The sequence below is a fragment of the Chrysoperla carnea genome, chromosome 3 (genome assembly GCF_905475395.1).
Source record: "Chrysoperla carnea chromosome 3, inChrCarn1.1, whole genome shotgun sequence".
Taxonomy (NCBI): Eukaryota; Metazoa; Arthropoda; class Insecta; order Neuroptera; family Chrysopidae; genus Chrysoperla; species Chrysoperla carnea.
The window spans coordinates 26,916,760-26,937,955 of NC_058339.1; the positions used below are offsets into that span (position 1 = coordinate 26,916,760).

Genomic DNA, 21,196 nt, shown 5'->3' on the forward strand with positions numbered 1-21,196 from the left:
GCATGATGGCTTCTTGATTTGACAATGAAGCAGTTGGATGAGAATTGTTTAAATTTATATGCCTGGGATTTTTTTTTTGCATTGCGGATTTCAGTTCCACATCATATTTATATATAAGATGTTGTTGGTGATATAGGTATTGATGAAAAAACATTTTCATTTTTATTTTTATTTTTCTTCAAATTCTTTATTTTTTTACATTCTGTTAATCGGGTTGCTTATGTTGCTATGATTGGTTAAAATTTTTTTAGCTGTTTGTTAACCATAAAGTGTTCTCGTAGTTCTATACGCTTCAGATCTAATTATACTAATGCAAGCGGGAAAACCGAGAAGAAAAAATATTATATGCAATTCTGAAACAATAAATATAACAATAATAAACTATAACATTATAAAATAAGTGAAAACAATTAATTGACTGAGTAAATTGTGGAAATACCAAATATAGACAGTGTTGATTACGTGATTACGGAATCCTTTGTTTTTTTATCTTTCTTCTCACTTCCTCAGTAGGTATATGATATAAGTAAACACATACATAATATATGTAACATATAAATTTAAAATATATACAATACTTGTATACATACTATATAATGGTCCAATCTAATTTGCGCCCTCACGGGTAATCAGGGATGTTTACGAGAGAATGTTTCAAACAAAAGGTTATTATTTTGTTAGGAGGAACATTTTCTACATTTTGTTAGTTTTCGTGTTTACGGGCGGACAGACAGACAGGTAGACAACAGGAAACGCACTTAATTGGTGATTTTATGAACACCTATGCCAAAATTTTGGTCGTAGCATCAATATTTTTAAGCTTTACAAACTTGGGACTAAACTTATAAGTATACCTTGATACATTTCATATATATCTACATTCTACATGGTATAAAAATATAATAATTATAAAGAAGTTTTGCTTGCAGAGTCGAAGGTTTTTTAAATTATTCGCTGACTTTCATTTATTTGTATTTAATTTTGCGATTTCACAAAAATTTTAATAATGATAATATCCATAATCATAGTAATTGGAGGCATTCCATGGGCAAAAGGCACCAAAATACACACTACAAGGCTTTGACTATTCAGGAACTTGAGCAGCTGATTGCAATTCAACAGATAAAGATTTGTCTTGCTGCCTTTTATTACAGGACTATTCGCTTTGTGTACGAGGTCCATGGAGTTTTGTCCATCTATCCCACTTAGCTCTGTTTTCACTATCTGCTATGGTTTTTAGCTTAGTAGATCGTATTTTACTCATACATCAGTAGCAGTTTTTTAACTCTTTGCATGCCCACTATATATATTGTAATTGAATGCTTCTCTGGGTTAAAAGTTATATTAATTTATTACTCGCGTACATGATTGATTGCTATTATATTAAAAAACATCTACAACAACAAAAATTAAATTTGTGAATTTTTTTAATTATTTAATTAGAAATAAGAATTAATGATAATTATTAATGAATATGTAAACAAAATTCTATACGGAATCGTGATCTTTGTATGTTACCAAAATATTCCATTGGCCTTCGGTAAAACCATTCTTAGAAATAGTACGCCTAAATTTAATTATGTCTAAGGTAAGGGAAATATTTATACCATGTATATATGAAATATACATTGGATATTAAGTTTAGTCCCAAGTTTGTAACGCTTAAAAATATTGATGGTACGAACAAAAATTTTCGGTTGTCCGTCATCTGTGAACAAGATAACTCAAAAACGAAAAAACACCGCACTCAGGACGTAAAAAGTGAGGTAGAGTTCGTAAATGAGCAACATAGGTCATTTGAGTCTTATAGGACCCATCTTGTAAACCGTTAGAGATAGAACAAAAGTTTAAATGTAAAAAATGTTCCCTATCAAAAATAAACAACTTTTGTTTGAAACATTTTTTTGTAAATATCACTGTTTACTAACGAGGGCACACATTAGATGCAAATTCTATAGTATGTATTAATATGGGATTATTAGTTCTGTATGTGTGACATGTATGAATATATGTGTAATGTGATAGAGTAATCAACACTGTCTATACATGGTATTTGAACAATTAACTCAGTCAATTGTTTGTTTTCATTATTTCAATGCTCATGAAATTTTAATTCAATATTCTATGATCCTTTCACAATAAACCATTATTTAAAAATTTTTGTAAATATACTTTGCTTTTTGCTGTATATAAGCGTCATGATTTTACAAAATGTTAAGATGAATCGATTTATAATGTTGCACATTTTTAAACGAACAAAAAATTTACTGTATACATTTACCATGTAAAGATGTATATTTTTAGTATTATATAACATTACAGTGCAATTTCTATTCAAAACGCGTAGCACAATACCGTCTATGCATTTAAATAAGGATAAAACGTAACGATATACCCTTAATTTGAAAATATATATATAGTTAATCATATGCGTCAGACGTTATTGACGGCGAGACGTCCAAGCAACGTGGGGTTCTTAAGTATTTTAGCTGTCTTGGAACGGATATATGGTGAACAATGGGATAGAGAATTAATGAAAGCAGTCAGGAAAAATAATAATTGAAGTAACAAGATTAGGTGATATCAAATTTTTGATAAGGAGTATGCGAATTTCCAACCAGGCAGGAGCAAGTCATGGGTTGGGTCTAGTGCGACGTCCACACAAATAACTTCCCAGTATAGTAAAAAATTATAAAATGAATCTCCAACATGAAATTAATCCACAGCTGACATTATAGCAATCCAATAATGTGTTATCTGTGTTATCAAAAAAATCGAATTTTTTAACTTTATGACGTCATCAGAATCCAAAAATTTAATGTTGTCCAACACATCCAAATTTTATCAAATTTCGATAAACCAAGTATGTAATCCTACTGAATTTGAGTCATACTTTTCAAATTTGTGATCAAAATTCATTTACTTCTAATAGGTTTCAAGAATGGGGAGTCCTGGTCCCGGAATGAAGCATATTAGCGATAGCTAGCAAAAAACTGATATCACAACTGAAATAAATGACCCAAAATTAGTGGGTTTCAAAAAAAATTCCAATTAAATCAGTACAAATTTGCCTGTGGTATCAAAAAAATCGAATTTTTTAACATTATGACGTCATCAGAATCCAAAAAATTTCATTTTGCTCTATCATATCCAAACTTTATCCAATTTTGATAAACCAAGTATGTAATCCAACTTAATTTGGGTCATACTTTATAAATTTTTGATCAAAATTAACCTAGTTCTAATAGGTTTCAAGAATGTGGAGTCCTGGTCCCCTAATGAAGATCATAAGTGATAGCTAGCAAAAAACTGACAACACAGCTGAATGAATGACTCAAAATTAGCGGGTTTCAAAAAAAATTCCAATAAGATCGGATCAAATTTGATTATGTTATGATTATGTATTAGTGACCTGATACAGTAAGGATAACCCTAATAAAATTATTTGTACTCAAATAATCATAAAAACTACTCAGACAAATTTATGTAATGAAAGTTTGTCCATAACTTTTATATTTTAACGATAATAAAGTTGGATAATAATGTAATATTGGTGGTCTATTAACCATGATTTATAGTTGGCGTGTAAAGTATTTTACATCAAATATTTTTAACACTACAATATAACAAGTAAAAAACTTACTAACATACCACGGATATGTGTGTGTACATACACAATCTATATCTCTGTCTGTCTGTCTGTCTGTGGCATCGTAGCGCCTAAACGGATGAACCAATTTTTTTTGTTTCGTTTGAAAGGTGATTTAATAGAGAGTGTTTTCAGCAATGTTTCATGTGCGAGTATAGTGTTCCCTACCAGGTGCAACTAAAATATAGGCAATGATCCTCAAAATAGGTTCAGTTTGGAGAAAACTTTAAGAAAAAAGGTAATTTAAAGGAAAGTGTTCTTAGATATGTTTCAAATGCGAGTTTAAATTTCCGTACCGAAAAAATTTTTCATTTTTTTTTTTTTAAATTTTGTAAACATTGAACTTGAAATTTAATTTTTCTGTTTGAAAGGAAATTTGATCGAGTTTTTTAAGCTATTTTTCATAAAAATCTTTGCAGTTAGTGAGGTTTCCATTTCCTTTATACTAGTCCCAATTGAGACAGAGAGTTTATGTATGTTAGTTTGGGTAGTACCTAAGAAGTGCCTATCGAAACAGTCAATCACTTTTTATAACATGTTTTTGTAATTTTTCAGAATTTGTACCTCTCTCGAGTCAATTCAAACCAAAAACCAAATTTGGAAATTTTTATGTAATTCAAATTAGTTCACAAGAACGTAGTTTTAAGGATTCTACTCGCCAAACACACAGAAAAAGGTGTAAAACAGAATGAATATAGATAGTATTTATACCAGGCATGGGCAAATGTGACTCAGAGATGTCCCTAAAACTGTTATTACGAAATAACGAGCAAGACAGCGACAACCTAATCAGTGTCAACCAATAATACGAGTAATACAGAGAGACCACATTATTTTTCTACCTATCTCATTACTATTAGAGAAACTGAGATAGGTAGAAGAGTCGTATACCCATCTCGCTTCCTCCTCTATGAGCAATGCGGACTTGCATAGAGAGACACACAATAAAGTTTATGGCACTCAATAAAGTTATAACAATGGTGACTTTGACTTAAAAAAACTCGCCCATGCCTGATTTATACACAATATTCTATCTGTCTTTTATGTTATAGGTAACACATAGTAGCGCCAATACCTATTGAATCAATGAATATAGTCATTAATAGCTTCAGATTTCAATGTCATATTGTAAAACTATGTTTTAGTTAGTATAGAGGACCTATTCAACAAACTTTAATTATTATTACTGGTAGATGATTCACAGTATGATAAATTACACATTGAATTAGGTTACATTATATTTATTTAAATGTTATTATATATACGTTTATTGTAATCAAGAAAGTCTATTCGAAATTTCTATATAATACCCTATTATTATTCAGAAGAAAAACTTATTAAATGCGTATGTTGATAGTAGTTGTTTTAGACACAATCTTTGCTATTGAAATGATATTTGTGTAAGATTTTACTTTATTTTACCTTTATATACGGGGTGTTTTTTTATACCATGTATATGAATTAAACTAAGGTATACTAAGTTTAGACAATTTACAAAATTTTGATATAGATGTTCATAAAATCACCTAATTTCTCCATTTCCGGTTGTCTGTCTGTCTGTTTGTCATTACGATAGCTCAAAAACGAAGAGAAATATCAAGCTTGAAACTTTTATAGCGTGCTTAAGACGTGAAAAGTCAGGCCGAGTTCGTAGATGAGCAACATAGGTTAATTGGGTCTTGGGCTCGTAGGACCCATCTTGTAAACCGTTAGAGATAGAACAAAAGTTAAAATGTAAAAATGTTTCTTCTTAAAAAATAACCATCTTTTGTTTGAAACATTTTTTCGTAAACATCACTGTTTACCCGCGAGACCGCAAACTATGCACAAATTGTATAGTACGTATCATATGGGAATGCCAGTTATATAGGTGTGTATATGTAAATCAACACTGTCTATACATGGTATTTCAACAATTAACTCAGTCAATTGTTTGTTTTAACTTGACATATGCTCAAAACTTGAGTTCATGAGCACACATTTTACACATTATTTAAATTCGACCTCAACTTTTATGATCAATGATAAAAAAACTTCAAAATATAACTATTCCAAAACCAGTTAATATGCACTAAAAAGAAAAAAAAATAACGATAATATAATGTAGTAACAATTATTGATATTTTTGGAGTCGGTGTCAGCCCCAAGAAAACACTATATTCAATAAATTCATTTACAATGTGAATATTACATACCATGGGTGTTTGTACTATCTAGGCATATACATATCTGTAGTATGACAGAATACATCCGTTTAGTAATGCATCTAAGCAAGAGGTATTATATACATGTGTCGTAAGACAACAGATACCATACGACAGACCTTCTGTTGTATGCATGCAGAGAGTGGAAGTTTTGTTGTATACTTACTAGTTATCTGTAACTAAAAAACTCCCACTCTCCAAGCGTCTTTCAACTAGTGTTCAATACATGTATATAATACCTCTCGTTTAGATGCATTACTAAACAGATGCATTACTAAACGAATGTATTCTGTCATACTACAGATATGTATATGCCTACATGGTACAAACACACATGGTATACCTACATAGATGTTTATGATGTACTAACATATTGAATATGCAGATAATGTGCATACAATAAATTGTAAATATCTGCATTTCAATAAATTATTTATTGAATTAAAATTTCTATTTATATGTAAAATAGGAATTTTTAAAATATCATTTTATGATCTTTATTTAACAACATCTATTTATTTTGTTCTATCTCATATATGCTTTCTCTAGTCTGTTTTCCTGTCAGCCTGCGAGGTCTTCCTTGTTCTTTTATTAAATTCCACCTTTTTTAATTTTATCGTGTCAGCTAATGATGGCAAAAAGTCCCACGGTCTAAAAATGCACATTGCAAAATTCCTCACGAATTGATTAGTATTTTTATATTAAGTAAATATAATTTTTTTTATATTCTTATTAGCAAATAGGTACAAAGTTTATTAATAAACTTCATCAATAATGAATAATAAAAATTGACAAATATAATTACACCGGTAAATAAAAATCAAAGTCTATCATCGTAATAAAGGAGAGCATAAGTGGGCGAGCGGTCTAAGGCTTAGACTTAGGTTGCGGGTTCGAATCCAGGCAGTGTGAACAGTATAAAATTAATGGGGGCGGTAGAATTGATCCCATTGTCGTCGTTTGGATAAGAACGTAGTAACCGACTCCACCCACATCAAAATGTAATTGTAAAATATGTTTGTAAATGAATAAATAAAGATTAACAAATAATGATGTGGGTGGCCTCTGTTATAGGCGTATATGTCAGAGAAACGGAGGTTAAACCCCATTACTATTATTATATTATTATTAATAAAGGATTTTCTCTTGCAGGAATTCCTGTAAACTTCAAATTTCCGTCCAAAAAAATGAAAAAATTAAATACCTTTATTTTTTTTCTTTAATTACCAATGAATTTCATTTCATATGACATATAGATTATCATAATAAAATTAATAATAAAAAAAAATTATAATAATATTCTGTTACGCAAAAATAAAAAATAAATGTAAAATAAATCTATAAAATATTTCAAAAACAAAATTGATAAATTTTATACCATGCATATATGTAATATGCAAGGTATACTAAGTTTAGTCTCAAGTTTGTAACGCTTAAAAATATTGATGCTACCAACAAAATTTTGGTGTAGGTGTTAATAAAATCAACTAATTAGTCCATTTCCGGCTGTCCGTCCGTCCGTCTGTGGGAACGATAACTCAAAAACGAAAAGAGATATCAAGCTGAAATTTTTACAGCGTACTCAGGACGTAAAAAGTGACGTCGAGCTCGTAAATGAGCAACATAAGTCAATTGGGCCTTGACCTATGAGTCCGTAGAACCCATCTTGTAAACCGTTAGAGATAGAACAAAAGTTTAAATGTAAAAAATGTTCCTTATATATAAAAATAAACAACTTTTGTTTGAAACATCTTTTCGTAAACATCACTGTCTACCCGTGAGGGCGCAAATTAGGCGTAAATTGCATAGTATGTATTTATATGTATGTGCAATGTGATAGAGTAATCAACACTATTTATGTATGGTATTTCAAAAATTAACTCAGTCAATTGTTTGTTTTTACTTGTTTTGCAAAAATTTAGTACGATAATGTAAGGTTCATTAACATTTCGAGTATTTTTTAAGCCAAAGTTATCTACTAATCAAACCAGTTTAAATTTACTGTTGTTGAGATGTCGTGTAAGCGATACATGATTTTCAATGATACAAGTACCTTATAATTAGAATCTCGCACAAAGCAATAAATTACAGTTTTTTAAGTTTTTTAATTAATTATGACCTTCTATTTATTTATTAAAACACAAAACTAATTATTAAGTTTTAGTTAGTTAAATATTCATATTTGAGCCTAAAGTCTATAATTATTAAATAGACTTTAGTATTTTATAAAGCAATAGAAAAAATACCTTTTCTCTATTGATTATGCTTTCGGTTTTTTCGCAAAATGAGAAATTGATTTTATCCGTATTTTAACTTTTCTAGGAATAAGAATAGTAATTGTTCTAATTTTTTTATATGGGAAAAATAAATTTCTTACTTCGTTTGCGGAAAAATGGATATAATCGTTTCTATTTTTTAAACCATATATTACGGAAAAATTTATTCATGACGATCCAATGGTTAAAAAAATACTTTATTTATTCAATTACAAAGTATCAATAATTAGCAGTTACCCATTCGCTCCGCAGGAAATTGCAATTTTAAGTAGAAAATCTATTGTATTATGACCTTCACTTCCTTTGCTATTATTTATCTCCTCTTTTGTTCACAATTTCGTTGGTTTTAATTTTTTGGTGCAGAAACTTAATTAGCTGTACTAAATATAAACTCAATTGGGTGTACAGTATTAGAGATCTAGTGATAACGAATTTCGCTATTAGTTGTGTGCGTAGTCCTGGTAGGAACAATAAAATCGATGCTAGCGCTTCCAGTGAAAAATTTTGGCAATAAAGGAGGCTGTTATGACTAATTTGTAATTCTTTACATGTTTATGTTATAGAAAATGTCAAATTAAAATTATTGAAAAACACTAATTAATTAAACTTTAATGCATTAAAAATTGTGAAAATACGAAATCAAATTGAACAAATATTATTTTTCAAATATAAATTATCATAATTATTTATTTAAATTTGTGAGACAATAATATTAAATTTTCAATGTAAGTCATAAATGCAATCCATACAATTATATATGTATCCATACAATTCTATAATTAAAATAGTGTATCGTTACCATGGAAATGCCCCCAATAAAACTCACACACGGTGCAAATACATATATATTCAGATTAATTATCTGAGTACATTAAATATTAACTTGATTTAACATTGACATGCAAATATTAAAAATGTTATGATAGGTACTATTTTATTTAGTATAAAAAATTCATGATATTAAGAAATATTTATTATTTTAGCAAATATTAACAAAGTATTAAAATTTTATTAATTCATTTTATCACGTAGCATCCAATTAATACTTAATATTAATTTTATAATTGTTTATGTCTAAGTAAAAAAAATTGGATGTCAAGGACACCAACACCTGGAAAACTACTAAAAGAAATCAAATTGAAACTTTTAAAACAAAAAGTTTCATTATTCAAGCACGTGATTCAAAGAATTGAAGCAAAATAAATAATATGTAATTACACTGACTAAGTTATTCCACTAATAACACTTATTATGATTTAAAACATCTGGAGATTAAGACATGAACCTTTTTATACCATGTATGTATATATGAAATATACATAGTATATTAAGTTTAGTCCCAAGTGTGTAACGCTTAAAAATAATGATGCTAGGAAAAAAATTTTGTCATAGGTGTTCATAAAATCACCTAATTAGTCCATTTCCGGTTGTCCGTCCGTCCGTCTGTGGACACGATAACTCAAAAACGAAAAAAGATATCGAGCTGAAATTTTTACAGCGTACTCAGGACGTAAAAAGTGAGGTCAAGTTCGTAAATGAGCATCATAGGTCAATTGGGTCTTGGGTCCGTAGGACCCATCTTGTAAACCGTTAGAGATAGAACAAAAGTTTAAATATAAAAAATGTTCCTTATCAAAAATTAAACAACTTTTGTTCGAAACATTTTTTCGTGAACATCACTGTTTACCCGTGAGGGCGCCAATTAGGCGGAAATTTTATAATATGTACTATACTTGATTAACAGTTATGTATGTGTCTCATGTTTGTATGTGTAATGTGATAAAGAAATCAACACTGACTATGCATGGTATTTCAACAATTAACTCAGTCAATTGTTTGTTTTCACTTGTTTAAATGAAAAATTTACGTTATTATAAAATCTGAAAATGAAAAATCCTTTTCTGACCAAATATTTCTCACCAAATATACAATAAAGTTTATTACTGTTCATCACATTACCTCACCGCTAGATTTTTATCAAATTAAGTTAATTTTTTATGGATAAAAGTATTCTAGGATACGGCACGTAAAAAAAATCATAAACCAGCAATTTTCGAAATAAAGGAGAGGGGGAGGAGAATAAAATAAGTAAAACTTGAGCTAAAATTCTGCAAATCGCACAATCGTTACAAACTGCTGGCGGACAATTAGTCTCTCTTGTCCCTCGTCCCAAACGCCCGAAAAAGGATAGCTTGATTTAATTGATATTAGTCGGGAAGAGAAGGGGGGTGTCTGCTATCATTACGTAACATTTATGTTATCGTTTGGGAACTTTTTTTAGCAAGGAGCAGAATATTTTATTCACGTTCTATTAATTTTTTCCCTCTTTTTTTCTCGGTGAGAGAAAATGCCTCATATAGACTCAAGAGCTTTATCACGCGGCAGAAAGTTAGAGTTCATGGATTTATTTACATGCCATATCCTAGAATATAGTAAGATCGACGAACAAATGTAGTACCTAATTAAAATAAAATATTTAATCGAAAACTAAAAAATTACGAAAGACAAACTTTTTTGAGAGAACTAACTCAATTTGTTTCTTCTTTCCCATTTTAGCTACGCATCAACAGAGACCATCCACATCATTTTTTTTCTCAATATATTTAAATATATGATCGCACATTTTTTAAATTGAAGATAGAAGAGAGGACTAGAAGCCTTCAAATGATACTAGTAGAAAAGCTCTGGATAAATACAAACAAACACATTCGTAAACGACTATATTTTCGTTCCACGCAATCAGGTGAAAATTTGTTAGTTGATGACTAGAATGAAAAATATTATGAAAAAATGCCATTGTTTAAACATTGTAAAAATAAAGTAATGTATTTGTACTGGATAGTATTAAATGAATACTTGAATAGCCTTCATAGTCTTCTTAAACAAGTAACAGCCTTTTATTTACTATAATCTGGTACTATTAGTGGTGTAGTAAAACAACTTATACATATTTATATGGCTTTAATATTCATATACAAGTTTTAATGTACAGACTGGTCTACGTGGTGTAAAATTATATCAAAGTAACTAAAACAGAATACATACAATTAGTACTATTTATGAGGTTAGAAGCAGGAAAGGTCATAGCCCGACTAACAGGAACGCTAGGAACCTGCTAAATTTTGATAGACGCTAGAATTGGTCCTTAAAAATTTTTGATTTGAAACTCTCATAGTTTACATTCCAATAAAATGCAAATTTGTATAAAAGTGTGTGTTTATAATTATACAATTATATATAAAACTAGCTGGGAACTACCCGCTTTGCTGGGCAACATCCCCACTTGCACCCCTCCCTCCACATTTCCTTGCGTTGGATAACAGTTTTGTAATGTACACGTCATGCTCTTTTATTTGATACCCCACTTAGGTATATTTGTAAATATTCGATATTTCCTTCCCACTTTCTCGCCACACCTTTCTACCCTCCGAAGGTTAAAAAAATTTCTAAATGTAATTTAAAACATTCTGAGCAAGTTTTGAACTATTAAAAGCCATAATTGAAAAATATGAATTTTTTATTCATGAACACCCCCGCAACCCCCCTTGTGGGTGGAATTTCGTAAAATCCGTTCTTAGCTGACCTCTACTTGGCAAAAGGAATATTCCTGCCAAATTTCAATTCTCTAGGTCTTATAGTTTCAGAGATATCGTGATGAGTGACTATCTATCTATATCTATAGAAAGTCTCCTATATATATAATATATATATCAAGGTATTCCAAGTTTAGTCTGTAACGCTTAAAAATAACAAAATTTCGAACAAAATTTTGGTATAGGTGTTCATAAAATAACTTAAAAGTCCATAACCGTTTATCCGCCTGTCTGCCCGCAGTAATAAAAAATAAGTAAAACTAAGCTGAGATTTGTATAGCGTGCTTAGGACGTAAAAAGTGAGGTCGAGTTCGTAAATTAGCAGCATAAGTCAATTGAGTCTTGGGTCCGTAAGACCCATCTTGTAAACCGTTAGAGATAAAAAATAAACAACTTTTGTATGAAATATTTTCACACTAGTGTTATATATATATACGATTGTGGCTATCTAAGAGTGACTCTCTTTCTATACTTACATGACGTATAAAAAACGATTGCGTAATCAGCACTGTCTTTAGATGGCATTTCCACAGTTTAGCCAGTCAATTGTTTGTTTTCACTTGTTTTTTGATTAAAATAAAAGACAAAAGAGAACCTTTAAAAACAAAACGGTCTTTATTTTAAAAAAAACTTTTGTTTAAAAACAGTGCATTTTTTCAAAAACTTCCTATATTCTTTATCTTATTAGGAACACCAAATAATACTTAACTATAAAGTATTTAATTTCGATTATATTTCGTTGTATCAATTTTTTGGCGAATCCTTTTTGTACCATTTTTGTTCCATAAAATTTTAACATCCTTTAGTATACACTCTGTACTGTAAAATGGATCTTTTTATAAGTAAAAATATTTATTTTACATATTCTTGTAACCTTCGTTACTTATAAACCTATCAAAAACAAAAATGAAAAAAATACCAAGGTTGTTACAGTATCCGTAATCATTCACTGAAGTCAGTCCAAATGATAAGACCTTATAATTTGTTTACAACTTTTATTAAAAATTTTAATTTAAATTAAAAAAATTAAAGTATTTACAAGATTAAAGTAAACCAGCTACTTTATAAACGTCAAATTTTACGAAAGAGTACGGAAATGATTGGTATAAATTTCACTTGTTTCTTTCTGTAAGTTTCTCAGCAGTTCGTATTTATTTAAAACTAGCTTGATACCCGCCCGCTTCACTGGACTTAAAAGTAAAAACCACCTCTTTATGACCTCTACCTTTTTTGATCGCACTTATCAACGTTCCATAACACTTGAAGGGATTGTTTTACGCAGCTAAAAGATAAGCACAGTTTTCAATTTTTTTAATTGTAAAGTAGTCATAATTCATTGAGTATATCAGATAAGGTAGCCATGAATTGTGATATTTACTATTTTAAATTTTTACAGAATTCTTTATTTGATGGCTCAAAATGATGATCATAGCTCTGTGATCATCTGTGATCATCATTTTGAACCATAAATTAAAGTAGTATAGAATAAATATCACACTTATATAGTACAACTGTATCTTACGTGTTGTAATTCATCTATTTTTACGTAATGGAATTATACCTGATAGTGATGATATGCAATGAATATTTGAACCAACTCACCTGAAAATAAAATGAAATAATATTAATAAATTAATCGAAATAGATGAAAGGGTTTGTTTTAACAGAAATAAATTTACAAAAATTAATTATTTGGGGTGAATATCATAGGTTTGAATATTGTATGATGTTCTAAAACTTTCGTACTCACTTTTTAGATTTCACAGTTTATAATTTTTATAATAAAAAAAAAACAGTCTCAACAAATAAATTATTGCCCTACGTCTTTCAACTTTGAACTTCAATCAACAACCTTTTTGTATTATTACTCTATATTTTAATGGAAATCTTATCGTAATTTATAATTATATTTTGTTTATATTTAATAATCTTGATTATAAATGAACAGGTCGTGGTGGATATGGCCTTTGGAAACCAGACATGTTTCTTTCAGATACAATTAATTACACATGAATAAGCTGTAGTAAAACTTCACTTGTATGATATGGAATTTTGCAATAAATATTTCACCTACTTCCCGTTTTCCAATTAAGCTAAAACTTTACATGCAAATGCAAATCGGATAATAATGCATTTTTATGATTAGCATGAGCTGATTTTTCAATTGCTTCCACCATATTTGATTTTTCAAACAAAACTACTTGTCAAATTTTTTTTCCTAAAAAAATGAAGAGTGAACAATTTCGATATCTTTAGCCGTTTTCAATACGATCAATTTCGATCAATGAAGAGAAATATATATAATATTGATCGTTTGAAAACGGCTATATATATCGAAATTGGTCATTTTACATTTTTTTTTTTAGGAAAACAGTTTTCCAACAACGATTTTCGCGAAAATGGCTGAGGATAACAAAATTTTTGATTCATCATTTTTTAAAGAGTTTTAAAATCGTTTTTTTATGCATACAAAGCGTTAATTAACGCAACCCTAGCACTTCTGAGATTGATTCGAACGCACTCTTCGCCAAAACCTTCCTTTTTTTTTCAGTTACTTTGAACATATGGTAGAAAACGAATTAACATATGAAGTTTGGAATGTGTGAGAATGACAGAAAAAATTACATGATGTACTCTGGACAATATTTTTTATTTCCATTTTCTCGATAAAAACAATAACTTTCTATTATAAAGTCTTTCTATTAAAAAATTTATAATAGAAAGTAAACTAGGACCCAATACAGTGTATACAGTAATAGCCATATATATTACAAAATGATTTAATAGCTGTTTATAGTGGGGATAGATATAATATTCTCTCAACAACTACAACAAATTCTAAAAATGATTTTAATCTATTGGCAGAGATCATAATCAATAATTTTTAAAACAATGTTATCGAATTTATATTGAGTAACTTATCAAAATTGATAAAGGACTCAATATTTCAAAAAATTAATTAATTTATGATATTGAAACACAAAAAAAAAAAAAATACGTTACTAATAAGAATAAATTATTAATATATTTTGTTTCTTAAATTAAAATAATAAAATATTTGCTTCCTTGTAAAAAAAAAAAAAAAAAAAAACTAAATTTTGCAAAACAATTTTTTTTAATAAAAAAAAAAATTAAAAGTGAAACAAGTTATATTAAAATACAAATACTATAAAGAAGAATATATCAGTTTGAAATCCATATTGATTGTGTTTGGTTTGAATACATATTTAATTGTTGAGTATTGAATTTTGTTGTAATCCAAAATCATGTTTACCTTCTTAATTGTGTTTATTGTGGTGTTATTGTTAATACATGTTGCTGTTAAAGAATATATTGGATATAATAGACGAAAACGTTCGTTAAAAGGAAGAATTGTTTTGGTTTGTATAAATTTAATAAAAAAATACTGTTAATTGATTATATTTAATTGATAAATAATGTTATAAATCCTCTTCATCTCATAATTAATTTTATAAATTATAATAAAAATTCAAATTGATCGTCAAATCATCCATTATTGATTATTAAATAGTATTATTTTGTTTACTTTAATCATGTATACGATATTTATTTACATCTTGATTTCTCGATTATAATTGATGTTTTCAATATGATACATACAGCGTAAACTAAATATTGACAAATATCTTGTCTATTAATCTTAATTAAAGAGAATTAAAGTAGGTTTATTGGACATTTTTAGTAGGTTTATTTATTGGACATTTTATTGTTAATTGTTTACAATTTCGGAATTCGCTACTAGTTTCGAATCAAATCTAATGCTTCTTTACGCAAGGTTAAAAATGGATGTAAAATTCTTTTAAAATAAAATAAATATATGAACCATTTCATTCAAAATGTTAAAAAAATTATTAATTGAATTTATATTAGGTTTTTGGTAGTACATACTATAATATAATAAATAATTAAAGTAATAAAAAATAATTTTATTATTATTGTATGACTACAAGTTTTTTTATTGATTCTCTTGAGAATGAACGCAAGTTCAATAAATGTTGAGATGAAATAAATAAATTGTAGTCACACATAAATAATAAAATTATTTTTCATTATTTCAATTGTTTATTATAAAAAAATTAATTTTAATTAGTTTTAAAATTATGTGATTAGGACGGTTCAATGTATATTTGATGTTAAAAGTCAATAGAGATTTTCCGTCAACACTAACTTGTTTTCGTAAACCTTAGGTATTATAAAAAAGTTTTACAAATGGAGCCAACTTAAGTAGACACGCTGTATAATTGTACGTAGAATAGTGAATTTTATGAAGGTACCTACATAAAAAGGTTGCATTGAAGTTAATCACAATTGATCCTTAAATGTTCATGAATATACTTCCGTTGCTAAATCTATAAAAGGTCGAAAAGAATTCAAAAAAAAATTTTTATTTTGCACTTGTCATTTTTTTCTTTTTCCCTTACTTTTTCGTTTAGGAACAAACTATTCTTAGGCATACTTGAAATACACAGAACTTGTTGAAACCAATGAAATTATTTTTAAAGAACATTTAACACCGGAACTAATTTTTTGTGTAGAAATATCATCTTGAACCTTTAAAAACTCGTAATACTTGGCATATTTGAATTTGCTCACAATCATATGTAGGCCCAAGGGATGAATCGGAAGTTCTTTAAAATAATTTTCAGCATCCGATTAGTTTGAAAAAACAATCTGAATTCAATATCATCCAATTAGATATAAAAACTAATTATCCGAACAACCTTGTAATTTGGTAATTCAAATTAAAAATTGTAATTTATTTTCACTTTTTGTAATTCGGTTATCTGAATACATGCATAATTGCTGAAGCTTGACTGAATGTGTTTAAAAGATCTTATCAAATATATATTATCATTTTTTTTAAATCTATTATTTTCATTATTAATTCATTAATCAAATGAGTCTTTACCTGTGTGGAGTCTGGTTTAAAACTCCTGTGGTACCTACAGTTTGCCTTTTTTAAATTTTAGTCATTAGTTTTGTTTTTTTTTTTTTTTATTATATTTTTATTACGATGGAATCACAAAAAGCCTTATAAATTATAAATTGATTTCATCACTACCTGTTTCTTACTTCCTTTCATTTAACTTGCAGTATCTGTGTTGTTGCCGAAAAAACTTTGGATCGATTTTTAACCCTTTTCCCGTGACCCAATCGAGGTAATACTATGCTAGCAAACTAGTGGTGACGAACAAGGGAAAAAACAATTTTCATTTCAGAAAATTTAATTATAGTATAATATATAATTTTTATAATTGGTTAGTTTTTTAAAGTTATGGATCCAACCCCAAAAAAAATAAATCCTAAATCTTTTTCATACTAAATTTCAGAATCCCGCATTCGCCGTTAGCTCGACTAGAAGAATTTTTCATACGAATTGTTTGTTACTAAAAATTGCACATTTGATTTCAAAAGTAAATTTTTATTTGTATACAAAAAAGTTTGCAATAAGCAAAAATTATACAGTGAAAGATTTATATATAAAAGTGAAAGATAGATTCATATGCTTACATAATACGTATATAATCTTTATACGTACATACATAATAATAAAATAATTGATAAAGTAATAAAATAATGATAACCTAAAACTAACTTATAGTCCTAGCTCCCATGTCAGTAACAAATGTGATATAAATCATCCAAAAATGTAGAGACGAAAATGTGAAGGAATATCATACTGTAAACAGGTAGATTATTTTTTTATGACAATTGTTTCAACTTTTGAAATCAATCACAAGGACTTAAAGTATCACACTGAATAAATACACTATACACTACTACTTTAAAAACTTTATAGGTAAACAAAATTGCCAGTTTTCGGAAAATGAATTTGCTTATTAGCTCCATTTCCTTCGGCAATTCGCTCAAAGTGGAAAGATCGGAATTCTTTTCAAAATTAAAGTAAATAATTAATAAAAATTTATTAAATAATTAAGTTATATTAATTTACAAGTTAATATAAATGTGTCAATATAATAATCATTTTTTATCTATACTTTCAATATTTATTTTAAGAAGTCAGTTCAGCCTTGAACCCACAGTTGAAATAAAAAACAAGAAATGTATGAATATCTTAGACAACAACAAGAAACAATTTTAGGTAGATACTTAAATTTTTTGATACGCGAAATAGTGAACTTTGAAACAACAAAAAAGAGATGTATTTTGTTAAAATCATAATCCAAAACGAAAAATATTTAACTAAATTTTTAAGATATAATTAGATAGACCGGTTTCGATGGCCTTGGGCCGATAACAAAATAATTAATTCATTTTAATGGAAAATAAAAAATTAAATTAAATCCTTTAGTAGGATTTTGTTACTCTATTTTGGGGATACAAATGTTAAACTTCTTAACAAAATTATGAATAGGTTGACGGGATCAAGCTACAAAAAAAATATGGTTTATCAAAATTTAAGAGCTCTCAGGAAATCTTACAGCTATTTACAATGCGTAAAAATATACTTTTTCTTTCAATTGAAAATGCAAAAGGTCCCCAGGTACCACGTCACTCTATTATGAGGATAAAAAATGATTTTGTGTTTAGTTTGACGAGGTCAAACCACACTAAAAATATGGTCTACAGAAAGTTAAGAGCCCTCAGGAAACCATAGTTATTTAAAATGTATAAAATATACTTTGGTAAAAACAACAGTTAAAAAAAAAAATGTATATCTACTTTTTTTATTTCGTAGGATCAAGAAAGTTGTATTATGTTTTAAAATCAATTTTATTAAAAAAAAAATAAATTAAAGTAAAATTTGGCAATTCATTTAATGTTTGTTAATGTTATCAGTGATTAGCTTTAAATCCTACAAAAAAATGTATAATTAATAATAATTTTACTAATTACTATTATTACCATAGTTTATTAAATTATACCTAAAATCATAAACCATACAATGTTGTGCATGAGAATGCCCACGTTTGTTACTATTTTTGAAACAAAGTAAAATTTTAACATAAACTATTTCATGGCCGTGAAATAACTCGCTTTAATTTCAAGATCAGTAATTATTCAAATTGAAAATTAAAAATGGATGCAAGTCTATGGACGTAAGATCAATGTAATAATTTGAATTCTTTCAAACGTTTTATATAATTACTATTTATTTATTTAATTGATATTCTCATTATACCATTGAACTTCAAATACTAGATAATTCTGATTTGTTAAAAGCTATAGGCAATACTATGACATAAGTGAAAAATATTTAGTATTGACGGTTATAATGTTTAGAATGTTTGAAAAGGAGAAAATAGTTTATTAATTTTTTCTCGGCAGATAAATTACAAAAAATAGAACGATGTTTTTTTAGCGAACCCACCAATGGTGGCAATTTTCCCATACGGGGTCCTTAACTATCAAAAGTCTTCGTTAAAATATGATTCTTGGATTCGATTTATGCAGAATTTATTAAAGTTACAGAAAAATATAAATCGAACAAACAACTGTACTGTTTATTTTATCAAGCATTTTTAACCTTCTGCTCTTATTGGGGTGGGAATTGGAAATTAGAGTTATTCATAACCGATTACAATAACTTTATATCGTTTGTTACGCTTTCACCCAAAAACTTCTTAATGAATTTGACTAAAACTTGACAATAATATAGCTCATACATCAGAATAACACATGAGCTATTATTTATAAAGATATATTTTTAAAACAGATGTCTATAAATTGTATCTCCTCCGCCCTGTTTGTTTCAGATTATTTTTTATACTTTTAATGATTTTTGCCAGTTATTTTAGGGCAAAAATGCAGCTGAAGTCGCGGGTAAAAACTAGTTAGTTTAGACGCTAGCTTGTTGTTAGCTGCCAGATTTTATACGGCACATTGTAGTTCTTTAACGTCTCGAGACAAATAAATCGACTTTATAGAAATAGTACAATTTTTAGTTTTATAATTATAAAAAATTTGAAATTTTCATTGAATTTTTAATTACAGATGACAGGCGCTGCTAATGGACTGGGTAAAGATATATGCTTAGCATTTGCACGTGAGCAATGTGACATTATTTGCGTCGATATTGATGAAAAAGGAAATAAAGATACAGTAAAACAATGTAAACAAATTTCTGATCGTATTCGAGTTGTTGACTATACATGTGATATTACGGATCCCGAAAATGTACGAGAGTTGAGTAAGAAAATATACGAAGAATTTGACCATGTGGATATTTTATATAATAATGCTGGTGTCGCATATCCTGCGAAAATTACTGCGTTAACAGACGAACATATTAAACGACTAATTAATGTAAATCTGGTATCACATTTTTGGGTAAGTTCAGTTCGAAGTCCCGTCCATAGAAATGTTAAATTTTCATTTATTCTTAAAAACATCATATGTGTGTTTTTGGTAAAAAGCAAACAGCAGCTATGTTATTATTGGTTAAAATCAAGTTTATCAATCATTTCAGACAATACGAACATTTTTACCAAAAATGATTGAACGAAAACGTGGATTAATTGTTGCTACCGCGTCAATTGCTGGACGTCTGGGAGTAGACTGCTTAGTGCCATATTGTGCGTCAAAATTTGCGGTAACAGGTAAATATTAAAAAAAAAAAACAAATCATAGATGGAACTAAACTGTGTTCAGAGAGAGATATAAGGAAAAAGAAAGCGAGTTATATAAGTTTGAAACGATTTAAACAGTTTTGAAATTGGAAATAGGTAATATTGCTCAATACCATCGTCGTCTAATAGCTTTATAAATATCACGAATAATCGACGAGATTAAAACTGGTATTAATCTTGGCTTAAAGTTTGAACTATACAGATTAGAAAGTTAGAAATTCTATATTTGATCAAAGAAAATTTATTTTTCAGGTCTTATGGATAGCTTAAAAAATGAGTTAAATATTGAAGGCTGTAAAGTAAGGACATTAACAGTACATCCAGGATTTATGGCAACACAATTATTACCCAAAAACTTGCGTAATCCTGGAATTACATGGCTTAAACCTTACAAACCGTAAGTGTCTTTTCGTTGTCATAAGAACTATTTTAAATGATTAATTTTGTAAATATATTTTTAGGTTACATATTGTCACTACCAAAGATACTGCTAACGAAATTATCACTGCCATTAAAGAAGGGAAAACACGATTATATTATCCTTATTATAATATAATAGCAATTAATTTTCTGAAATATTGTCTGCCACAGTTTATCGGGGATTGGATTATGTGCAGTGTTTTAACGCTTGGTGAACATCTTGATCCGTTATAGGATTATTATCATCAATTAGTTATCACGATCTCATAGAAATGTTTGAAAAATTGTAATTGTAATTTATTTAAAATTGGCTTCATTAAAAACAGTAATTATTTATTTCTCGAACTTTTAAAATTACATTTTGTGTCATACATGTAAATTGTTGATTGTTTGAAAAAGAAATAAAAATAAATAAACAGAAATGAAAAGTGATTTAAATTAT

At 28.2% G+C, this 21,196-nt stretch overlaps 2 protein-coding genes across 2 annotated transcripts in view; one reads left to right on the forward strand and one right to left on the reverse strand.

Moving 5' to 3' along the window:
* The window catches only part of LOC123296646 (GATA zinc finger domain-containing protein 14), a 382,239-nt gene that overhangs the window by 194,019 nt on the left and 167,024 nt on the right, over positions 1 to 21,196 (reverse strand). The window lies entirely within an intron of this gene.
* LOC123296647 (17-beta-hydroxysteroid dehydrogenase 13-like) lies at positions 14,883 to 21,074 on the forward strand. Its single transcript, XM_044878207.1, has 5 exons — positions 14,883 to 15,102; positions 19,700 to 20,035; positions 20,175 to 20,304; positions 20,587 to 20,731; positions 20,796 to 21,074. The coding sequence occupies exons 1-5, from the start codon at positions 14,989 to 14,991 to the stop codon at positions 20,986 to 20,988; spliced, it is 918 nt and encodes a 305-aa protein (XP_044734142.1). The 5' UTR covers positions 14,883 to 14,988; the 3' UTR covers positions 20,989 to 21,074.